General features: G+C 41.5%; 1 protein-coding gene across 13 annotated transcripts in view; it reads left to right on the plus strand.

Moving 5' to 3' along the window:
* LOC110973566 (RNA-binding motif, single-stranded-interacting protein 1-like) overlaps nucleotides 1-22,602 on the plus strand; it is a 134,735-nt gene that overhangs the window by 91,450 nt on the left and 20,683 nt on the right. For all 13 annotated transcript variants that reach the window (XM_087148043.1, XM_022224467.2, XM_022224468.2 and 10 more), the window contains 2 exons: nucleotides 2,943-3,154; nucleotides 22,296-22,354. In XM_087148043.1, the coding sequence (XP_087004169.1) occupies nucleotides 2,943-3,154; nucleotides 22,296-22,354 (271 nt within the window). The remainder of the gene's footprint in view (nucleotides 1-2,942; nucleotides 3,155-22,295; nucleotides 22,355-22,602) is intronic.

Raw genomic sequence — 22,602 nt, forward strand, 5'->3', positions numbered from 1 at the left:
AAACAAGGACTACTGAAATCTCTTTGCACATGTATGTCTTGTTTCTGATTTGAGTAGGTGAGAAATGTACATTGTCACAAGCCAACCCTTCATGTAGATGATAACAGACTCTTTGAAGTGTCAGGTTTGACTATTGTTATTATTATTCGGGCTCATAAATTCAGCTAAAATTGTAAAGTGACACTCGCAAGATCGGGCTAATTGTATGCCTACATATAAGTGCAGCAGATGGACTTAAAAATAATATTGACGGGTTTTGAAAGCTCGCGGTGAAAGCTTCTTTCACTATAATAGGCATAGCCTATGGACATAGTATTATCCTGGTCTTGTACTGGTGATCTTGTCATGTGATCATCAGGACACTTAACTAATGCATTGTGGTTTGAACTTTGGTCTTGAAGACTCCAAAAGGAAGTTTATTCATTGAGGAGACCTGGGTAACTGTTTTGTTTCAGGGCTGGGATTTGAATGAGAGGAAAGGGAGATTTTGGTTTCATAAAGTTGGAAGAAGCATTGGTGCAGAAAGCCGTCCATGGAGAATGGTAGGGATCAGTAAAAGTCCATTCAGTTGGTGCTTGAGGAAGAATGGAACTAGAGACACTTGAGACGTATGGCAAGCCTAAGAGACGTGTTCTTTTCTTAGGCGCCTCATTATTCAATTTCAGAACAATTTGCAAATCCACTCCGAGCGGAACAAAAGAGGGCATGTTTTTTGGTACTCACCGCAGAGGCGCGTCATGAGGCGCACACGTATATTCCCGTTTGACCTGGAACACGCTGAGTGCGCATAACTAATTTTTCTGGCATGTATGGTCTTTGCGTACACGCAGAATGCGTGCAAGAGCCCGCTTGTAACCACCTGTCTTTCTTTCACCAATTGGGGGTACACTTCAGCTCAGGGCGGATAGTCCTGGTCAGATTTCAGCTGGTGAATTGGTGAGAAAGTGAACAACTAATGCCCGAAAGGATGCTGGATCCGGATCCAGTGCAGAATTTCTCTTGCAAATTGCTGAAAGATAATATATAAATATTCAAAGTGTTACTTCTTTGTGGCCATCTATGCCATCAAGTATTTGCTACCCTCATAAATTGTTGCTAATGTGTCTGCTTAAATGCTGGTTGCTATCCCCACAGCTAATCATTGCCTCATCCCAGGGCTTACTTTACAAGTGTTTTATCTCCAGATGGTGTTGTTAAAATATTGATCCAGATGGGCTAAACTTTGGCTGTACAAATCTCCCCTCCCATAATGGACTTTTTTTTTTCTTTCTAAAAAATGTTGACCTTGGTAGGGCTCCAGAGTATTTTGTCCTGCCTTTCTTATTATCAATGGCTTATGAAGTTCTCAGGTGAGGAATGTAAACAGAGAAGTAAATGAAGTGAGGGGTCTGTCATAAAACATGAGTATGATTCCAGAGAAAATAAATAAAATCCCCTGGGGGTCCCCTCGCCCATAAATTTATCTCCAAATTTTGGGGTCCAATATTTCTTTTGTACCTCCCAGTTGTGCACTTGGATGCAGTCCTAATAGTTTGAGGCGAAGGGAAGAGTCTTTACTGGGTCAAAAATGGACAAGAATCTCAGTACTTGGAAGTAGTCATGGCTTTATCGTCATGAAGATCGTATAGGCCTACATGTATGACCAATCAACATGGACTTTGACTTCCCCTTTACTCTGGTTGATTTCTGGTCTTGATAGAAAACCTGCTTCTTCTCAATTAGTCCCTCCTAAATTTTTGTTTTGTGTCTCAGTCTTTGACAGTCGGCCCCTTTCCATTTCACCTCTGATGGTACTACTCAAAGCTTTGGTTCATTTTCAGTTTTGTCTAAACAATGCCCCATTCAGGTCAAATCACTATAAACTGCCCTTGAAATGCTCAGTTGTTTTTTTTTGGGGGGGGTTGGAAATTTACGACTAGGCCCCACAGATACCCGTTACAATAGTGGAGAATCCCAGATATGCCTAATCGTAAAGTTTAAAATTACTCGTAAAGGTTTTGCTGAATGCTCTATCCATTTGTCTCTTCAGCAGAAGGATTTCTCCTTCCACTGTCAATTTCAATGATAATTAGAGGTGGGGGTCATTATACATTCTCCTGGGCTGCTCTAATTGCTCATGATGTCTGTCTTGTAATGAAAGGAAGTAAGGTAGAGTGTCTTGACCTATACCAGCATAACCATCAGGAGAACAACAATTATGCATAATTAATTGCTTTACTCCTCAGGGATAGAATAGATCCCCTTGCTGGCTTATGGGGACCATACCATTTTATAGGTCAATGCTCCATTTGGTTGAATTGTTATGTATAATGTGTTGCAGATCTGAGGGTTGTTTAGTCACTCAGTGCTTTGGCTGATGCTGGAACTTAAGTAGGCACCTTGTGATTAGCTGGATTTTTGAAATGCATAGTCACTGGTCCAAGCTGTCCATTGTGTCCTTGATAAATACTTTCACTTTCCCCCCCAAAAAACTGGCAGGACAAGCTGTATGATTCCCTGGAAGTGTTGGTAGTCATTGGGGTTGATTTTCAGGCATTTGGTAAACCGGACTAAACATGGACTTTATTTATTGCACGGTATGTACGGTTGCAGATCTTTGCAAGTAAAGTAACAAAGATGGTGCTTTACTTGACTTGAGTAAGAAAGCTGTATCATCAGGTGAACAGAAACAAATCCTAGATTGAATGAAGTCCAGTCTGTGGCTGTGTTTCGTCAAATGTCTTGTGGAACTTGCACCGAATGTGATACTTTTATTTGTCTTGTTGTCATGGTAATCCAAGATTCTGTGTCATCAATTATGAAATGTGAAATTGTGTTTATACATAAGGGAATATCAACTATAACTCCGGATGAAGTAATTTGTTTGGGGTATTTGCATCATGAATTCCATGAAGATGTCGGTGCTAACTTCTTGTTTCCTGTTTTGGTTTTTCTTTGAGCAGACATACCCACCGGTCAGAACCATGCCCCCGCCTAGTCCAGCCAGTAACACCGGCTCAGCGGGCAGTTCAGGCTCTTCCAGTCAGCAACATTCCCCTCACTCCCAGTCCTCGCAGAGTAGTTACGGCAACGACAAACTCAGCAAGACTAACCTGTACATACGAGGCCTTCCCACCCACACAACAGACGAGAACCTGGTCTCCCTCTGTCAGCAGTAAGTTTGCCACATCTTGAATTTGTTCTTCTTGCTGAAATGTATTCTCCTTTTCCTAAGGGTCAATGTTTGGGGTTGTGTCAATGCATTTTTAGTCCTATTTTAAAGTATCCCCAAAGGATGAATGAGCCTAGATATTTTTCAAGGTGCATAATTTATTATCTTGCTGTGGACAATATAGTTTCCCTGTGTCCTTCACTTTTTTTGATCCCTTGGTTTGGCAAAATTTTACGTTTGGTGGAAAATACATTGTGAGATCTAAACAGCCCCCAATCCAACGGGCATCACAGACACGCCCCCGTCATCATGCGTATCATGACGGTTACCGGCAAAGATTTTATAATGTGTGCTTTTCAGAGAAATTGTCTGACTGTTGGAAGGGATCCATCCGTATTAGATACAATAATTGCATTGTGGACTCAGGGAACAAGATCGGAAAGAGCCTTTGCCACTTTCTGTACCACTTCCCAATCCAGAAAGAAGAAATTTAACCCAGCACAGGTCACAAAAAGGGTGGATAGTTTTACATTTAGTTCCAGTACTTCATGGTGTTGGTCCACCCAGTTGAAAAATTTGAATAAAAAAAAGTTCAGGCAAAGATCACTGCACTTACCTGAAAAAGTACAATTCGTCCTTCTGTGTGATGGAAAAATATGGTAAGCAATACTTCCTATTTCATTGTAGAAGGGCACCACAGCGTACTCTAATTGACCAATTTAGGGTGTGTGAAGCTGGTTTGGGCCAGGGATAATATTTCCTTTGGTTGATTTGGTGAAATTGAAGGAGATTACTTCAGCTTTTTAGGGGTTTCTTCTATAGAGGTGATTCCATTAGTGGGATTTTCTGCATCGGTTAGTGGCTTTGAAGTTGATTTATCAGACTATCGTTGGGCATTCTTTGAGAGGTTTGTTGTAAGTAGGTTCTCTTGGCTGTAAACAGACCACACACACACCTTTTTTAAGCTGAGAAGTTTTATGACCCATCTCTATCCATAATGGATCCAAAACAATTCACCCACATGCAGGGACCTTCCCTTGCTAAATAAATAAAAAGTTCCCCAAAAGCACTTGAAAGACCGGAGATACATTCACTTTGACCTTGACAAAACCGTTCATTCTCCTGTTTAAGACATGTGGAAAATTTGTTTCTGTCTCGTCACATTTCTCACACGTACATGTTGCATAATGCAAGCATTGGTTTCACTTTCAGTTTAATACATTTCAGTTCAAATGGTGGAAACAGTTCAAATCTAACTTTCAGAGAAATAGTCGTTTTTAATCTTTCTTACTTGTTTGATTTTCGGCTTCAAATTAAATCATCAAGTTTTAAGAAAGCAAGTTATTGTGCATGTTACTTTTGAAATTTGAAAAGCCATTCCTAGGTTAAAAAGAGGGAATAAAAATGTGCTTGGCCGGTCTTAAACATGGGTTTAAGACCGGCTAAGGAGAATGGGTGTGACTAATGCCCAAGCCGTAGGTGAGGACATTATCAGCATTCAGTCTCCTGAGCCCGTCTTAAACGTAAGACTGGCCAAGTGCTTATTGATTCCCATTCACAAATACTTTTTTTAGTTAGAGAGACAGATTTTGAACAATCTTGTTCTAGAATTTTACTTTCATTTTTCCGAACACCCCCATCCATTTTATTTTATGGTTGTCCAAATAATCTCCTTATATGGACCTTGGTACATGCATGGCGAGCCACGTGCACACAGACTCCTAACCAATCAGAATCAATTAAACTGTCTCGTATCCAGGTGCCAGTGCGTGATTTACAGAGTGGATATTATGACTTCTCAGTGGGCATTATCAAATGAAAATACACAGTCAAGTTGCACGTTGTTGACTAAAGAGACTGTCTGAGTTATTTTTGAATGACCTTGCACATTAACTTTCACTTTTAAGAATTTTCCAACCAGAACTTCTACCTCAAATAACTTTAGGGAACCTCTCAAAATGACCATGTATAACCTTTTCGATCATATTGCTTAATTGGGACCTGTTAAACCATTTAAACTGTGATAAGCACAGCTGGAGCCACCTGATCTCCCTGATTTTCAAATGCCCCAATCTCCCAATCATCTACTCCGATCAGAACCTCAGGTGGTTCATACATGCCACCTGACCGCTGATTGCTAATCGAGTTCACAAACCAGCCTTTAGGGAATGTTTACAGGAGTTGCTCAACACTCAACAGAAGATTCTTATCATGTGACTTTGAGTTACTGAGTTTGAAAAACAAATCTCTACAGAGATGTTCCTGCAGTGGCTGATCAGAGTAAATTCTGGAGGTTTAGAAGCAAAAGATATTTCCAAGCAAGTAGGCTAACAAAATGACAAGCAGGTAAGGCAATACTTCAGGAGAAAATGTGAAGATGTGTAAAGATTTGCATAAATTTATATTACAAAAAGTAAATTTGTAGACTTTGGACAATATCCATCACGAGTCATTTGTTGTCAAACCTATGATCAAGTCAATGATTATGTTAGGCACCTCATTCTTTCTTTTGCTGTAACTACAGACAAGGATGAGTCAAATTGAACAATCTTACACATTTCAGCACTCAAACAGTTATCAGGGAACTTACTAATAATTTCATGCAGTATCTTGATTTTCATCACTGAACTCCAACTGTTTTTCCTGCAACAATCTTAAATACTAAATCTAATTCTAAGCCCTGTCTGGGGTCCATCGTTGGTTATCTGAATCATCTTACTGCCAGGAATTACCCCCCCCACCACAGTTGATCCTCTCTTCCCAATCCTACAACAGCCAAGCTGCCAAATGTGTAAATATCTCCAGTAGTCATCTATGAAGCCACCTGCTACCCTAAAGAACCAACTTCAAGAAAACAAAAAGGAAAAAAAATGGTCTTCGGAGATAGCAATCCCATGAATTAGTAATGCCCAAATGTCTCAAGAAGAATGCACCTGATACGAGACGTGGCAAGTGTGTCTCTGCCGCCTTTGACCCTAAGCCTACGGTCTTACACCAAGCATGAAGCCAGAAAATGATCTTCCAGACAACATTTACGCAAGGGAACCTGATGCAAATAGTCAGTAGTTGGTAATGGGCATCAAAACCTTGATGGGATTGTGAGCAAAGTAGTCTGGTACTGGCAAATGCTATCTTGATGAAAACTTGTGTGTGTGTGTGTGTGTGGGGGGGTTCGTTTAAGGGTTTGCTTTAATGCTCACAACGAAAACTCTTTTGAAGAAGTTGTTTGGAGGTTCTTTTGGTTGTTGTTTCCCTGTTTAAGCTTAGAGACATGCTAATCACTCTGCAGTTGGTATCCAGCCCAAAGCACCATGTGATAATGAATTGCTTCTGACTGCAGTGTTATATTGGAGTCTATTACAAGTCCTTGCAGGTCCACCACGAGTCCACCACAAGTCCACAAGTCCATCACAAGTCCACCACAACTCATTCAGTCTGATGCCAATTTACAAGCAAATGAAGCATTCTTTTGTCATTGTTCGCCCTCATGCCAAAGACTGGACTTGTGAAGGGACTTGTGACTGGACTTGTGAAGGGACTTGTGACTGGACTTGTGAAGGGACTTGTGACTGGACTTGTGAAGGGACTTGTGACTGGACTTGTGAAGGGACTTGTGACTGGACTTGTGAAGGGACTTGTGACTGGACCTGTGATGGATTCGAATACAACACTGTGTGATTGGTTCTCATCTGAATTTTGCTAAGCAAAATGAAAGGTATTTAAGCATTAATTTTTGTTACCCAGTGCACAGAAGGGGTATTGATATTTAGGATATGCCATGTTGTGGATTTTCGTGGGGGAAAAAGGATGGACTGTTTTATTCAGTTACGAATCATAATGCAGAGGTCCCATTAGGATGATACCTCGATATGGCGTAATGACTTGGCTTGATGCTGTAATGCTGTGGTGCTGTTTTGATTGGCATGATGACAGGGAATCTATTTCACTGAGACACAGGTGCGTGGCTTCCAGTTCCTGGGAGATGTAGATGACGTATCTCTCTCCTGAATTAAAAGAGATGAGGCTGTTTGCACTCATTTCACACCCTACTTCATTTGATGGGAGGCAGGGCACTTTTAGACTGGTACCAGTACGTTTACATGCCATGATCAACAGTACTGCCTTGTCTAATTGGTAATCTCTAGTAATATATCTTGCTTATGGACATCAATACCCCGGCAAGGTTCAAAATCAAATACTCAGAATCTTGTTCTACAAATCCTTGAAAACCGGAGGCAGACATTGCCAGCAGAAAGTGTTTGGACAGCGTTGGAAGCCTTGTCAACTTTCAGCTCAACCTGAAGGTGTGAATGCTTCCTGTAAAAGGGCTCGCTTATGGAGACCTACATCTCTGGCAGACTTGGAAAGCCTGCATTGAAGAATTTCATTCTTGAAGAGGAGCGACTGGTGGCTTATGTGCATTGATGTGTAACGGCCATCAGTTTCCTGGCAAATTCCAGCATTTGGCGCTCATCAAAATTCCAGCCGACTCCAATCTAATAAACCCAGGAGACCGAGCTGCAACTCATCTCATTATCTTGGGCATGGGATTGTGAGTATCTATCAGTTGCAGGGAAAGATGCCAAAAAGTGCTGTTGCGCTTCATTAGGTCAGAGCGAGAAGACGATGCAGTAAAGAAAACCAAGACTGTGTCAAGCTAATGGCTCATTGAGGGGATCAAATCCCATCCCAAAACAGATTCCACTTCAGACAGAAAAGTCGTGCAGAGATCAAGTTGTTTATGTCTGGATTCCCCTGTTTATGAGTGGGTTTCTGGAAATGTGGACAGAACTGTTATACAAGTCTGGACAGGGCTTGTCTCTTCTTCTAAATTCCCTGATTAAAACATGAACCTACATATATGCATTAACTAGATTGAGAAGCCTGCCAGCATCAAGATGTTTCGGTTATGTTTGAACTGGGCTTCCAGAACTATGGCAGCCTTTGCAACATTTACACATCTCCAGGGTACAAGATCCGTATCACACATGCAATCAGCCACTGTAGTCTGATGTAGAGGATGGGTGTCTTGTCTGCATCGTTTCCCTGCTCTGGATCGCCCCTTTGATTGGAGTTTAATGCTCTCCCATCAAGTCCAGTCAATTTCCCTCTTCCTCTTGTCACATATCAAAGGTCACAGCGTCAAATGTTAACCAAAGGTTTCAACTATGCTCGTCCAGCGATTAGTCGGCCAAATGTTGGCCAAGTCCCCTCTTTCGTCTCGAGGGGAATGCTTATTGAGGGCCCAGAGAGTAAACCGAGTCCTTCAAAAATTCATAGGCTCCAGAAAGTTCTTCAAACATTTTGGGCTTTAAAATATTGTGATTATGATAATATAGAGCCCTTTACATGTATAAAATCTTGTGTGTTTGTTGGTCGAAGAAAGATTTTTTCCTGTATTTAAAAAAGAGCATGCTGATGACAAATCATAAAAGGGTTAATTGTATTACATTTGAGAGGAAAATAGTTTGTTACAGAGGCAGTGGGACAAGTTTATATATCTTGAATCAAATAAAATCAATGAATATACTCCATATGAAAGATTGATGAATTTATATTATTGCTGAAAGAAAAAAAGTACAGATACCAAATGGATGCCGAGTGTTTTCTGTGATGCGGTACTTGTAAGATGACTGACTGTCCTTTACTTGACATCATAAATTCAGGGCAGCAGAAAGCATCCCGAAAAGAAGTTGGAGAGAACATGATAAATGTGATAATGATTGAAATACTTTTGCGTCATAAATTCCAGTCAGCGCTATTGGGAATAACAACCAACCAGAAGCAATTACAACCTGAGAGAATGCACTAACTGGCCTGCCTGACAATGGCTTTAATTACTTTTGCTATGGATGGCTGCATCACCTGAACGCATATGCACAGATGGGATTCTCTTGCCTTTTAGATGTTCTGCCATCCAACTCGGCAATCACCTGAACGCATATGCACAGATGGGATTCTCTTGCCTTTAAGATGTGCTGCCATCCAACTCGGCAATCACAAGCCGTTACATTGCGGATATATCATCAGCGATGCGTGTCCCAGCCACTTCCTGCGGCCACACGCTCATCTTCAGCGTTAAAACGTGTCTTCAGTCTGTTATGCTAAAGAGGCGCATCTCAAAGAGGCAATTTTGTCATCTTGAGTGGTGCTACTCTGCACATTGGGTCTGCGCAGGAACTGCAGAGGGCGCTGCTAGGCTTTTTACTATTATGTCCTGAGGAGCACCATTGCACGAGAAGGATTGGTCCGCAGGTGCAAACATGCACAGTGAACCGTGTCGGTATTTGGCATTCGCCTGTTTATTCAATGACATAAAATGATAAAATACTATTCATTTCTGGGTCATTTCGAAGTTGATTCTAGTGATGGCAACTTAGTCTGGTGACCTCAGTGGACGGACACAATGCTGATGTATAATGATTGTCATAGCTTTTGAAATTGCCACTGTTGTGATAATTATGCATGACTGATCATTGTAAGGAAATGGAGGTCTATTATGAAGGGTCTGGTGCCATGAAACCAATGCTTTGTCAACATAACCTTTCATCGTGGCTTATTAATCCCAAGTTCACCACGATGGCTGGTTAGATTCAAGTCTGTGGAGCCCAGGCATAATTACTGTGTTTTAAAGCATTTGGTGTTGCAGTTTTGGTCATGGGGATCTATTGCACGGTGTTTGCACTTAAGGTGGTGTGGGTACAAACAGAGAGAATTATATCTTTGAATTGAGAAGCAGCAAACAACGGAAGAAAGAAAGGATCGCTGTTGGATTTCCATTGCTGTTTTAAAAACTTAAATGCAACCAAATTGTCCGTCTGTTTTTATGGGGAGGGGGTTGATGACATCAAGCTCAGCAAAGAGCTAAGTCACTTGGCCTCCCCCGTCCCTAACGTGTACTCTGCAGTCTTCCCTGTTAATTAACATCCATTCTGACCAAAATCCTGTTGAAACCCTGCACGCTATCGGAATGAAACAAAAACCCGATGTTGAGCGTCCTCTAATAATATTGCCTCATGCAGTGTCCCGAGCACCCCCCCATCAATAATGTATCTGAGTCTCGTCTGGCTGACTGCAAGTAAACCCCCCCCCTCCTCACGAAGGGAAGGATTGAGACGCGAGAGGTTAAGATGCGATGCTCGAGGGGTGTTGCGATCCCTCGTTAAGAAAAATTCTGTTGAGGAGTTAACTGGGCTTTGCCAAATGCTTGGGGCATACCCACGACGAGGCTGGGTGAAGTGTAGGGATAGGAGCTTGTTGAATATGCGCACAGCGGGCGACGCTTTGCTTGCAGGCCAGACAAGTATATGTACACGTATTGCACGCTGTCGGTATCCGGGGAGTGTCAGTGTGAGACATTTATGAGAATACTATTATAATGCAATGTCGTCAAGGTTGTAGCATAGCGTGCTAGCATGAGCTGGATCATTGTTGATGTCTCTGAAATTTTTCAACCGAGGGGTCCACTGCCAAACCATTTTTTTTTGGTTGGTATCCAGTGCAGACGTGCAGTCTCTCTGATAGAAGTGTGAGAATGGTGTGTGTTCTGAATGAAACTGGATTGTTTTTTTTCTGTCCCTTTGAAATGATCTTGTAGAGTTGACAAGAATAATTGAGGAAATGTGTCTTAGCTGCTTCCTTTGTTGAATTTGTCTCCGAGCTTGCTGATATATATTGACGAGGGAGATTTTAAAACAAAACACTGAATATTAAGAGTCTGGAATAATGTTGTACATTCTTTCCAAGAAATATATTCAGATTAAAATTCAATCATGCATTCAGAGTTTTGTATTTTTTGGGGGGGGCCTCATTTGGATTATGGATTTTGGAAGCCTTCAACACCATTGGTCCGTTTTCTCCAGGTTGCATAATGTACAGGGCGAGCCGAGATCAGCGTAAGCTACACTGAGAGGCTCTTTATTACCCGTAGCCCAAGAGGGACTAGACGGTGCAAGTCCCCAAGGGACAGTCTGGCGACTCTTCATTCAATTGATGGTGTGCTGTCACTCTCACAGGGTACCGTCCCAATGCGCCACAGCAGCACCTGATGAACCACACGGCCATTATTTGTCCTTTTCTCTTTACATCTAAGGGTCATTTGTACGAGGTGTCTTGTTTTTTTTCCCCAAAGATGCAGTCACTTCCTCTCCCCAGTGCCCTGCCGATTTCAGAGGTGGGGCATTGGAGACCAGGATCAGGAAGGGCTGGCAGATGATTCTACCGTGGGGGAAGGAGGGGAAGGGTAGCGTGACATACTGGCCAGATGCAGACATTACATCAATTCATTTTGTATAGCAGGAGGCTGGGTGCAGAGGATATAAGCTGGCAGAATGAAAATCTCTGATCAAGGTAGAAGTGCCTGTTACTGCATGTGAAATTGGCCTGGTTTTTGTTAATTTCACTGCTCGCATTTTGCTTCTTTTCCGGTCAGTATTGGTAACTGGTAGCTTGTGGCACACCTTCTGTGGAAGTGTTCAGAATATGTCCTCCATTTTTGTGTAAATACCAAGCCATACACAGCGTCCCAACAGTCGACTGCCTTGCATATGAGTAATCATCATTCATATGCATAGGAGACTGTCCGATATTCTTTGAGCTGAAATAATGGGATTTTTTACAGCACCCATTTTCACCCGTACCTCTGCAGCCGTGATCAGTATGCCTTCCCCCTCTCGTTTCAGAAGAGCAACTATCGATTGCTCGCTCCAACCGATAAAGTCGTCTCGCTTCAACCAATAAAAGCGACACTCTAGTAAAAACACACACACATGCTGCCTGGGGGGGGGGGAAGCCTCAGAATGTTCCAGACTTTAAGTGGATCCTAGACAGGGTTTTATCATAAAGGCCTGTCAGACTTTGTTCATCTTCCAGACATAAACACACCACATCCCCCCCCATCTTCTGTTTTTCACTCGCCATATTCTTTCCATCAACCGACTCAAAAACTGTTGCGTGGAATTTTAAAATAATGTTTGGTTCTGCCTTGGAATGGAAAATGGCACTGTGTGGAGAGGTGAGCCAAAATTAGGGCAACTGCTTGAAACTGACGTCCCTTTCAATCAAGTCGGTCTGGCTTCTCTTGCTGTTAGAATTTTAAACAAGCTATGTTCAAACCCGACGTGTACATTTATATGCACATAATGATTCCCTGGTGCTTATAGAATGCAGGAAATGTATTCAAGGGAGTCAGGATTTATTCTGTTTTGTTAACATGTCACCGAACTGGCTGAGTTATTTTAGTTGGGGTAGTTTTTCTGTCTAAAAGCAGTAAGTCCCTAGAATGAAAGGAAATTTATTCAAGAGGATCCCAGGAGTATCTTTTCGTCTGGAAATGTTTCCGGAGTGCTGGACCTACATGTGTACCAGTCCCTTTGGATACGTGCATTGGAGTGACACCGTTAGGATAAGCTATATTATGTCTTCGTAGGATTTTCAATTTGGATAAGATCAGCATCCTGATGGACCTTTTCATCATTTCCTTGTTTGCATACAAGGTGTGTGCTCTGTGTGTTGGATCCTGGACATACCGTGTACGTCTATCCGACATCTGGAAAAAGTTGGAACTACTGTTACGGAAAATTGTACAACTTGAAAGTGTTATTGCTTCGTTATGTTGCTTGAGTTTTAGTAATTTTGGCAGGGAGAAGAGGAGAGAGAGAGTTCAACTTCTTTTGCCCTCTTGAAATTTTGGCTAATGGTGCCCAGGACACAATGCCTAGCCTTCACCCATCTGTTCTGTTGTGTTGTGGTGTCATTCACAGTGCTGGCACACAACCTGTTAACCCCACCCCCACCCAGCCTTCATCACTGACCTCAGTTCTGTCAGAAAGAACTGACTCAAGAGACTGAAGGCTTGCCTTGTAATAATGGACTTCTCAGGGTGACTGGGACGAAAGGAGCTCTGCCAAATTAACGGGCAGGGAGGGACCCTTACACCCCAGGCCTGAAATGGGGACATTTCACGCACCAGCCAGCATAGAGGCCATCCATTTGTCCATACCAAGCTTGAGTGGGTTTAATACAAAGGATTTCCTCATCCAAGTCAAAGTAAACGGACATTCCACTCCTGCCATAATGGTCTTGTTACAAATTTTACTTGATGGAAGGAGATTTTTATTGGGAGGGGGGGCTGAGGAACTCCAGAGGATGCAACTTGCATTTTAATTGCCACTTGCTAGTTCCTCGGCTAGGCCTGATAATTGATTGACTCAAATTGGAAACTGGCATATCTGGCAGGTGTTACAACATGTTATTGAAAATGGCTCAGTAGAAATTATCTTCTAGTTCAAAAGAGGTTTCTCATTTTTTGGGACGTTAGTGCATCTGCCAGGCTTTTAATTGCTACTTTAGTGTCCATCTTTTGAAATGTTTGTTGTCCACGAGCAAATGCGCTTGGTTTAGTTGACGCATTTGATCAGCATTCGTTGGATGACTGGATACAGCTGCTTTGCGGAAATGAAGAATAAAAGGTTAGAATGGAAGACCAAAGGTATGAAGCCAGCGGTAATTGTGAAGGGGTGTGCAAAGATAGTAGAAATGTCCCTCCAAAGAATCCCGGGTAATTGAATGGGGTATTTTAGGTTCTGAAGTGGAAATGTCATGGTGAATCAGAAAAAAGGGCCCATTGTATGTGCTGGGGCTAAACCCTTGTGGGAGAAATTCATCTCAAACAGCATCATTTGTATAATTAAGCAGGCACTCTATGATTTTCTGCTTGCAATGTTCTATTGAACAGATTTATAAAACCAAAGAACTGTAAGTTTGGAGATGCCCAACATTTGGCTTGGGTACTGGTGGCCCAGCTGGTAGAGAATCAGTTACTGCTACATAGTTTGGGGAGAATTCCATGATCATTCACGTCTTTGGAAGTTTGTTTTGTTTGTTTGTTTTTAATACAAAAAAATGAAAAAAAAAAAACCAAAAACAACAACAACAAACACTACCACAACCCTGGTTTGGCTTAATGTGAATAGTATAAATTTTTCACCCTTAAAAAAAACCTGTTCCACTCGTCAAGCTTACTACATGTATTGGTATAGGGTCTCTCACTACCTGCCCAACTAACCGCGAATCATTCCTCTTCAGAAGACAAATAATTTGGTCTACATTTTCACAGGGTTCTGATCAGTTGGATGAGATGAATTGGGCTTTCAGACATCTTATACTGATGGCTTCGTTCTCTAGCTTAGCATGCACAAACAATGAAACCACTTGCTCAAAGTCTCCCGGATATAAATCTACCTTTTATGACTCAGTCAAGATCACTATGGAAGGTCTGATGGCCTGAAAAAAACCACCCTACATCGGGAGATGTGGGTTGCTTAATCTTTGTGAGAGCTTTTGAAATGTAGAATGAACAACCTTTGCTTATCAAGGGCAATATTTTGAAAGCCAGCCCAGTAATGCATGGAACATATGAAAAATGAATCAAATGCAACTGCTTAGCACCGAAAATATTTGCTCAGCAAGAGCCAGTTACTAGTCACAGTGCCATGTCACATGTACTGCTTGTGACTGGTACTCTGCTCTCTATTGCGTAGTGCATCAATACACGTATGCTGAGCAGTGAAATCATCAAATCTGCTAGATATATTAAACAAGCGATAGAACTTCCTGATGTCTTGCAGCGTTTCCATGGATCAGCTGATTTCATTACTTTTCACTTCTCATATTATTCCATTACAAATTGAAAAACAATGTGCAAAATCTTGTACAGTTGGGAATTTCCTCGGTTTTTGTTTCTGGATTCCTGGTTGCATATTTGTAATAACATGTTCATGCCAGAATTTCAATCTTGTAGAGATTCCTGTTTTCTAGACCTGTGAAGAAGGGAAGTGCATGCATCGCCTATTTTTATTTCCTGGCAAGTAAGCAATTTCAGCCCAGTCTGAAACTAATTTGATTGTTCTCTGCCCCCTTCCATCTCCCTTCAAACAATTTCAGTCATTCAACCTGCCATCTGGCTATTAAATGTACAGGAAATCCTGTGAGCTGCATGACACAAAACTACTCCTCGTTGGAAGCTAGGGCAAAGTGTCCTTCAACAAATTTTGACCCGAGAATTTTTCCTGCATACATTTCAAAAGAAAAAAGTGTGGAATAAGTGCGAGTGATATTTCCGCGTTTCAGTTTTGCTAATATTTGTGCCCTTTTACGTGGGTCAACGTGACTAAAAATAGCTCAAGCTAGGGTGTTTGTTGCCTGGCTCCATCATGGTTCTGTTGTTTACTCAGATAAAGAATTTTGGATTCCATTCTTGGTATCATTTTGAACTTGTTGTTACATGTAATGCAACTCTGCTGTTTGCTGATGAAGGTGAAGAACTGTGTGCTTGAGTAAAGCTGTCAAATTACTTGATCAGAATTCTGCCTGTGTGGAACAACGCAGCCTCTAGTTGGAAGCATTTGCTCTGCAGAATCAGAGGCGGCCATTTTGTCATTTATTTTCATTTTGGGCGAGACAGAAGACACAGCATGGATTCCTGCATTTCACAGCAAAGTTGAGCAAATCAGCGGCCGTCCACAGGTTCAGAAGGATTAGCACCACTTGTTAGAAAAGTGGGTTCACATCCTTAGGCTGGCATTATTGTTCCGTGGGAGGTATTAGGCAAATATTTAACCTCTTGGCTATTGTGTAATATATTTTTTTTCCAACGGAAACCAACACAGGTCTCTGTTCAAGTCAAGGATAACAGCAAGAGCTTCTGAAGAGCCAGAGAGAGAGAAGAAAGAACATTTACAGGGGATTTGGGGTCAGTTTTGGGGGAGGGAACAAAAAGGGAGGATTGTTTGTTCACCAAGTGGTTCTGCTTTCTGGTCCCTTTGCATTTCTATTGAGGGAGTTTAGAAACCAGGAAGAGTTTGGGAATGCTTTTCTGTTGGGTGTTTATTTTTAGGGCTTACAGAAGGGGGATTTTGAAGGATTTTTGCTTGTGTTGGTCCGATGTGCAGCGATCGTAGAGGACCAAGTAGGACTGGAATTCTGTGGGTTGAGTTAAGCTTTCATAAATATGGTGCTGGGTTTAACAGATAGGGCATTGTTAAAGAGTGATGAGGCCTGTGCCCCCCCCCCCCTTGCCAATAAATTTTGTGGCAGGATCGATTCTTGAAGCTTTTTGGGGGAAAAGGGATCATCATAATAAATACAGTGCTGGTGATTGTCATCTGATGTCAACAGTCCCTCCCTCAGCTTGGCGAGTGTCTTCTCCACCCCCAATTAGGTAGTTTGATGGAATCAGCAGTTCTCGACATGGATTACTGTGTTCTGTAGTGTATTGTTATTAACCACATAATCCAGTTTATCATTTGGTCTTGTACATTGGCAATATTTGTATCGTTTTCTTTATTTTAATCAATTTTAGAAAATGAAACACTTGTGTTTGCAGAGACCCTCCCTTTTACCTCTCAGAATTTCAGACGTTAATTTCAAAGGGGAATGATTTGTAAACAGTCCACACTAGTTGTCTTTTCAATGTAATTACCTGGTTTTCTTGACGGTATTATTGCAGGCCACTACCTCACTGCCTTGAAAAAGAGCTCCCTGGGTATCAAAGAGCAATTACCACACAAAAGAACAAGTTCTGAATGACCCCAATTTACCATCTCACTTTCACTTCTCTAATTACTTCCTAGCTTTTGTGGAGGTGGGGGGGGGGCAGGGTGACGGGTTTCCTTACAGCTTATGTTTCTCATTGCAGCAACAGGTGCCAGACTGGGTTGCCTGGTGATGCACTTCAGTAAGCTAATAACGGGGGACATTGAAAAGGGTCATCGACTTGACTTGAAGGTTGCTAGAACTCAGAAAGCTTAAGATCTTTAAAGATCCTGGTCCTGTGTCCATGGTGAAAAGGGTAGATGAATGGATGGAGCACAGGTTGATGTTGTAGCTCCCTCAACCTTCTTGTCAGGTACAGTAACCTGTGCCTGTGGTGAGGCAAAACAGCCACAGATGCAGGGTTAGGGTTAGGGGTAGGGAGTCGTATGTTTTCTGCATTTATACACTGTTCAGTTTCACACACTAACCTTTTCTGCTTGTCTGTTGTGTCAAACTTAATGTAAAGTAGATGTTTTTGTCCTCCATCTGAAGTTAACATCACCTGATGGCAAGAGCAACTTTGTCACTGCTTAAGGGCTGGTCTTGATAATGGAAGCTTTCTTTGCCTTGGTTTACTTTGCCTTTGGAGAGTTCCTGGTGTGGCATTGTTTGTTTGGCGGTTGATGTTTTTCGGTGGGGGATCTAGACTAGTAAACTAGTGAACAGATTCATGATAGCGTTGTTTTAGTCTAAAATATAATGAAAGGATGGCACAAACAGTTCGCTTACTCTGGTCACATTGTTTGATTTCATAGTTCCTCCTTTGATTAGTTAATAAATAGCAGACTGTTAATCCTTTGAATTTATAACCATTGTTTGGTGTCACTTTGCAATTTCTACAATCAAACATTTCCATCCGGTTTAATCATAGTCAAACATCATCACCAAGCACGGTCCTTTGATCAGAGAATTTGAAGTTTCAAGGTTTCAACCTTGGAAGAAGAATTTAAAGAGGGGAAAAGAAGTTGCTGACAGTTTTGTCCTGTGATGAAACCCCCCTGGAGCTCTGATCAGGACACCCCATCCATGTGTTGGATGCAATCAAAAGGCATTGAATACCTGCCTTCAGTAAGCCATCCCGTCCTGGCCAAAGCAAATGTGAAAGTTATTTCTCTGAACAGTTTGTTAAAGGGAGTGTACTTGGTACAGTGATTTGTTGCTTCCTGAAGTAGCTCAAAATTTGTGGCTAAAAGTTTGTGTAGTTATTGTTTCATGAAGCATGGAGCTCAGGAGAGAAAGTGCTGTTACTCCCTGTGCTTGGGCGGCTTCCTTTGAATGCCTCTTCCTGTATTTGCTGCTCCATTTCGCTTCATGATTTAAGTCCATTTACGAACAGTATTTAGTAGGCCTATGGGGACAAAAAAACACAATGGAATGTTATTTTTCTTAGCTGAGTGTGCAGAATGGGTGCTGCAGAGCAGCTTGGAACATTGACAGAGTGGGTGGCTGTTAAGCATTGTTAAGAATCAAATAACAAAATCTGAGAAGTTTGATGCGAGTTCTTTCACTATTTTTACTGCTTTTTTATCACATGTAAATAAACCCAAGTGACAATTATTTCAAAATGGACATTGTTTACCTGATATGCCCTAAATTTAATTAGCACATGGTGCCAACTTTATTTTCATTTATATTGTAGTGGAAATCAGTGAGGGCAATTGATGGATGGTTGAAATGGTCGTATAAAGATCTCATATCTTGTTTTCTGAAAGTCGGTCAAATGTAAGTTTTGTGTATTTGAGATCATGTGAAAATAAATAGATCACTTATTTTTGTTCGGATTTTTATGTACAGATGGCTACCTACTCTGCATGTTTTCAACTGGTATCTTTTCAAAGTAGCCGTGCTGTTGTTCCTTGCACCAACAGAAAAGCTTCAAAGCCTGTACCCCTCCAAAAAGTTTGAGGGCTTTTGTCAGAACATAATCCCCATTTCTTTCTTCAAAACTCGGGGATCAACATTCCAAGCCTTTGAAAAGAAAACAGCAGGACCAATCTGGGGCGACTGCACACAGATTTATTCCTTCAGCCTGCTTCACAGCCAGTTGTGATCGGTCTTCCTGATCTTAAAGTGGCACTCTTGTTTGCAAAATTATTCCCCAAATTCATGTAAAGGTATTGTAGGCATTTACTAACTGTTAGCAAGTGTGATGCATTGACTTGTTGGTGGTTTTCTCAGGTTCGAATCCTAAGAATTTTAAAGTTGCACTCTGTCTAGGAAGCGATATTTAAAATACTGATATTTTAAAATGTGAAGTGCATAATTGTTCAAATGGAAAACGGGGAGTCCTTATTTTTGACTTCACCCTCAGTGGTGAAGTCTGGAGATTGAAGAAACAAGTACATGTATATAACCTTATTCCAGCGATTCTGCAGCTCCCCCAAATGGGTGTCAGTCCTAGTTTTTAGAAAACAGCTTAAGGGAGGAATGTGAGTCAGTGAGAGCCAGTGGCTACTGTGGCCTCTGATATGACAGTTTGGTTGGTAACCTGCACACGTCTCTGCTTACAGCGTACCAAGGAAGCTTGTCCCATCTGCACTTTTCTAATGGATAAAGATGAATTTTGCCTTCAGCCATGACACCTTTAACCCCCAAACTTGCGGCAGAGATCACAAAGAGTACGGAAAGGGAACAAGGGGGAAAAAAAGAAGAAGTGCATGCCAGGAGTTTGTTTGCAAGGCGCATACAAGATTATTATGGCAAACCCTGGCTTGATCTTATGTGATGAGCCTCATGAGTTGTGTGTATGGAGATGATGAGAGATTTGGTCAGATAGGTGAGAAGTCATTCATCAAACACTGGGAAGACTGGAAGGAGGAATACATTTACATGACAGTTTATGCTGCTGGCTGTTTCAAGAGTGAGCCTGAGCTGAAGCTATAAAAGGAAAGAAAGTTTAGGGCCTGGCTGGAAAGAAAAATGGTTTCTTGGGCCTCGCTTGAATTTTGGATTCTGTCTTTGTAGTTTGTGCCCTGTGCTGTATGACGTTACAGGTGAGTTGCCCTGTAGTTTATATGAAGTTCATGTGTACGCTTGATGAAAAGTTCACAAAAACCTGAACCCTAGACAAGGCATTATCCAACCCCAAGAAAAACACAATGTGCCCTGTTCAATAGAACTAAATTTACCCCACTTCAGCCCTGGCCTGGCCCAATTCAGAAAATACCTATTGCAGCCCGAGCCAACGAACCAAGGTAAGATCACCTGGCTGAGGCTGTGTTTCATGACCTAACAACCCACTCCATGACTTGATCCTCCCATGATCCTCCAAGGAGAAACATCATTTCAAATTGTCATGGCCTGGGTCCCTCTTCCCCTTTGTTCTGAAAATAGAAAATCAGTGGCTGAGATTGGTGTAAAGGGGGTTCATCCTCCGGGCAGAATAGAGGGGGCCCATGGAATCCAGCCCTGAAATTTGGAGGGGGGTTGGATTAAAATCAGATTGAGGACTGGGATTGAGCCCCCAGGGGTATAAAGGAAGGTACCTGGGAAATTCCAGAGAGGTCTAGCCAGGGTGTAGAGAGGTTAGGGTTTCAGGGGAGGGGCCGAATTGTTGGAAAGTGCAGAAAACTGCCTTGACTGACCATATTTTTATATACTTAACAAACTTCAGAATTTTGAATTCTGTCTTGAATTTATGGGTAGTAATGGTAGACACCATGGTTTCAATCTTCAAGTTGGTGAATTGTAGCATTACTTTGGTAGTTTTTTCTAATCATGTATTTTTTTTACGTTGAAATTTTATCTTTTCAATATTCATGTAAGATAGGTTCCTATGCACTCTTGGAACTAAATGAGTTCTAATGTACACGGTCAAAGACAGACATATTTTCCTCCTGAAGGAAATTCTTGACTTTTGTGGTGTACCAGATCAAGACAGTGAGTTTTGGTGCTAAAGCTAGGGTCTGAAGGTCCAAAGTTGAAGAGATACATGTAGGTGTATCTCTCATCTTCGAGGAGCTAGGCAAGTTGTGTTAAAATGTGAAGAGCTAGCTCCGTGTGTGAGCAGTGGAAGAGTGAAGCGGACCAGAGAAACCAAAGTTAAATCCTTCATAATAAGAACCTGGGTTGTGCAAATCCATTTTTGCGGAGTATTTAAAGACTCTGAGGGCCATAATTTAAATGATATTAGCATTCTGCCCCAAGCAAGAGCAGGGGTACAGCTCAGTTCTGTGATCCATGACCCTCAGCTCAGTGGCAACAAAAATTCACACCGATGTTACCTGCCCGTTTGTCAAGTCATAAACTAAACTGACACGGTGAGAATTCTGGCACCTTCTGGGGGCCGAGTAGACCTTCTGGGGACCAAGTAGACCGTTGAATGAGTCTGCTGCATTCTTTGCTCACTCGGTTGCCTTTATTACTCAAGTTGGGATATTGTGGAATTACAGATGACCTACTACTCCTGTGTTAAATTATGCATTTGGGGGGGGGGGGGCAGTATGCAGTATTTGTATATTATGCCATTTAATCTAAAGACACTGTTAATTAAATTAAGACTATTCTTCATTTTTCTTTCACTGGCGAAAACTGTTTCCAAAATTCACACTCCGTAAAAATGCCACTCTTTTTTTAGATGAATGAATATCAAGAAAACAAAAAATTGTGATCTTGACACTATGCTTGTCATGTTCATGCTGCAATAAAGGTGCTGCAACATTCGTCCCTCCTCCCCCCAAAAAAACAATTCACAAAGAATTGTATGATTTGAAGTGTGCTTCCCTAACAAATCTGCCCAATGCAGACCTCAGCAATGTACCATGTTGTGGTTTATAGTAAGTCCTCTTGGGGTGTAAACCTACCCCCTTGGCCCTTGCCTGGACTGTGAGCCCACACAGCGTGAGTAATATTTTCTCGATGGGAATATTTCCAGCCTGCGTGAGGTCATTGCCCTGTTTTTGTACCCCTGGGGTACAAATCTTTTGCTTGAGAGAAAGAGCTTTCAAATCAGAACTTAACGGTTCCCATGGATAACCTCAGTAGCCATGACATACATGTAGTCTGATGTGTAACTTCAGAGATACACGTAGGAATGTACACTGATAAGAAATTGAGATTTTGTTTTAGTGTTTTTATATGTACTGAATCTTCAAAGTTCAAAATTATGTCAGGAATGTGTGTATATTTGCATTTTCTTTTAGGAAACTGTGGTTAAGAATGGCAGTGTTCTTTTTTTTATTGGTATATATCAAACCGTGGTTTGTAAATATGCCCTTGTTTTTTGTTTGAAGGGCTGTAGTTTTTTGTGTTGGTAACCCAGTTTGGGAACTGCAAATTATATGTATGTCAGTGGTTGATGCATTCAGAAATAAACGGGTGAAATTCTGATGAGTGTTTTGGTGATTTTCAGTATTGGGCAAGGAGTTGATCCATCAAAGCTCACGGAAAAGTCCTTTGGTGCATGAAGAAAGCTTTGAGTTTGAGAAAAGTAGAAATAACTTTTATTCAGGAGTCGTCTGTCAGTTTTGATGGGAAATTACAGTAACACCATGTCTGGTAAAATCTTCAATAATCACTGGCATTTGTTTCTGTCTCTCTATTTTGCTTGTAGTTATGGAAAAATTATTTCAACCAAGGCAATAATGGATAAACAAACGAACAAATGTAAAGGTGAGTACATCTTGGGGATTGGAGGTCATTTTGAATTAAATTTTTGGTCAAAGTAATTGAGAATTGAGCATTGTGCTATTAAATAACTTCATCCTGTTCAATTATAGTCACACTTTGGGATTTCTGACATGACCAAGAGGGGATTTCCTGAGCATATGATTATATCTTTGACTTTTTCTGTTATACACTTGATGCTTTTTACATTGCAAATTGGCTGGCTGTCAAATTTGAATTGCAGAGTGAAAGAC

The sequence above is a fragment of the Acanthaster planci genome, linkage group LG17, assembly GCF_054643075.1.
Source record: "Acanthaster planci isolate LZ-2023a linkage group LG17, COTS_SCS, whole genome shotgun sequence".
NCBI lineage: Eukaryota > Metazoa > Echinodermata > Asteroidea > Valvatida > Acanthasteridae > Acanthaster > Acanthaster planci.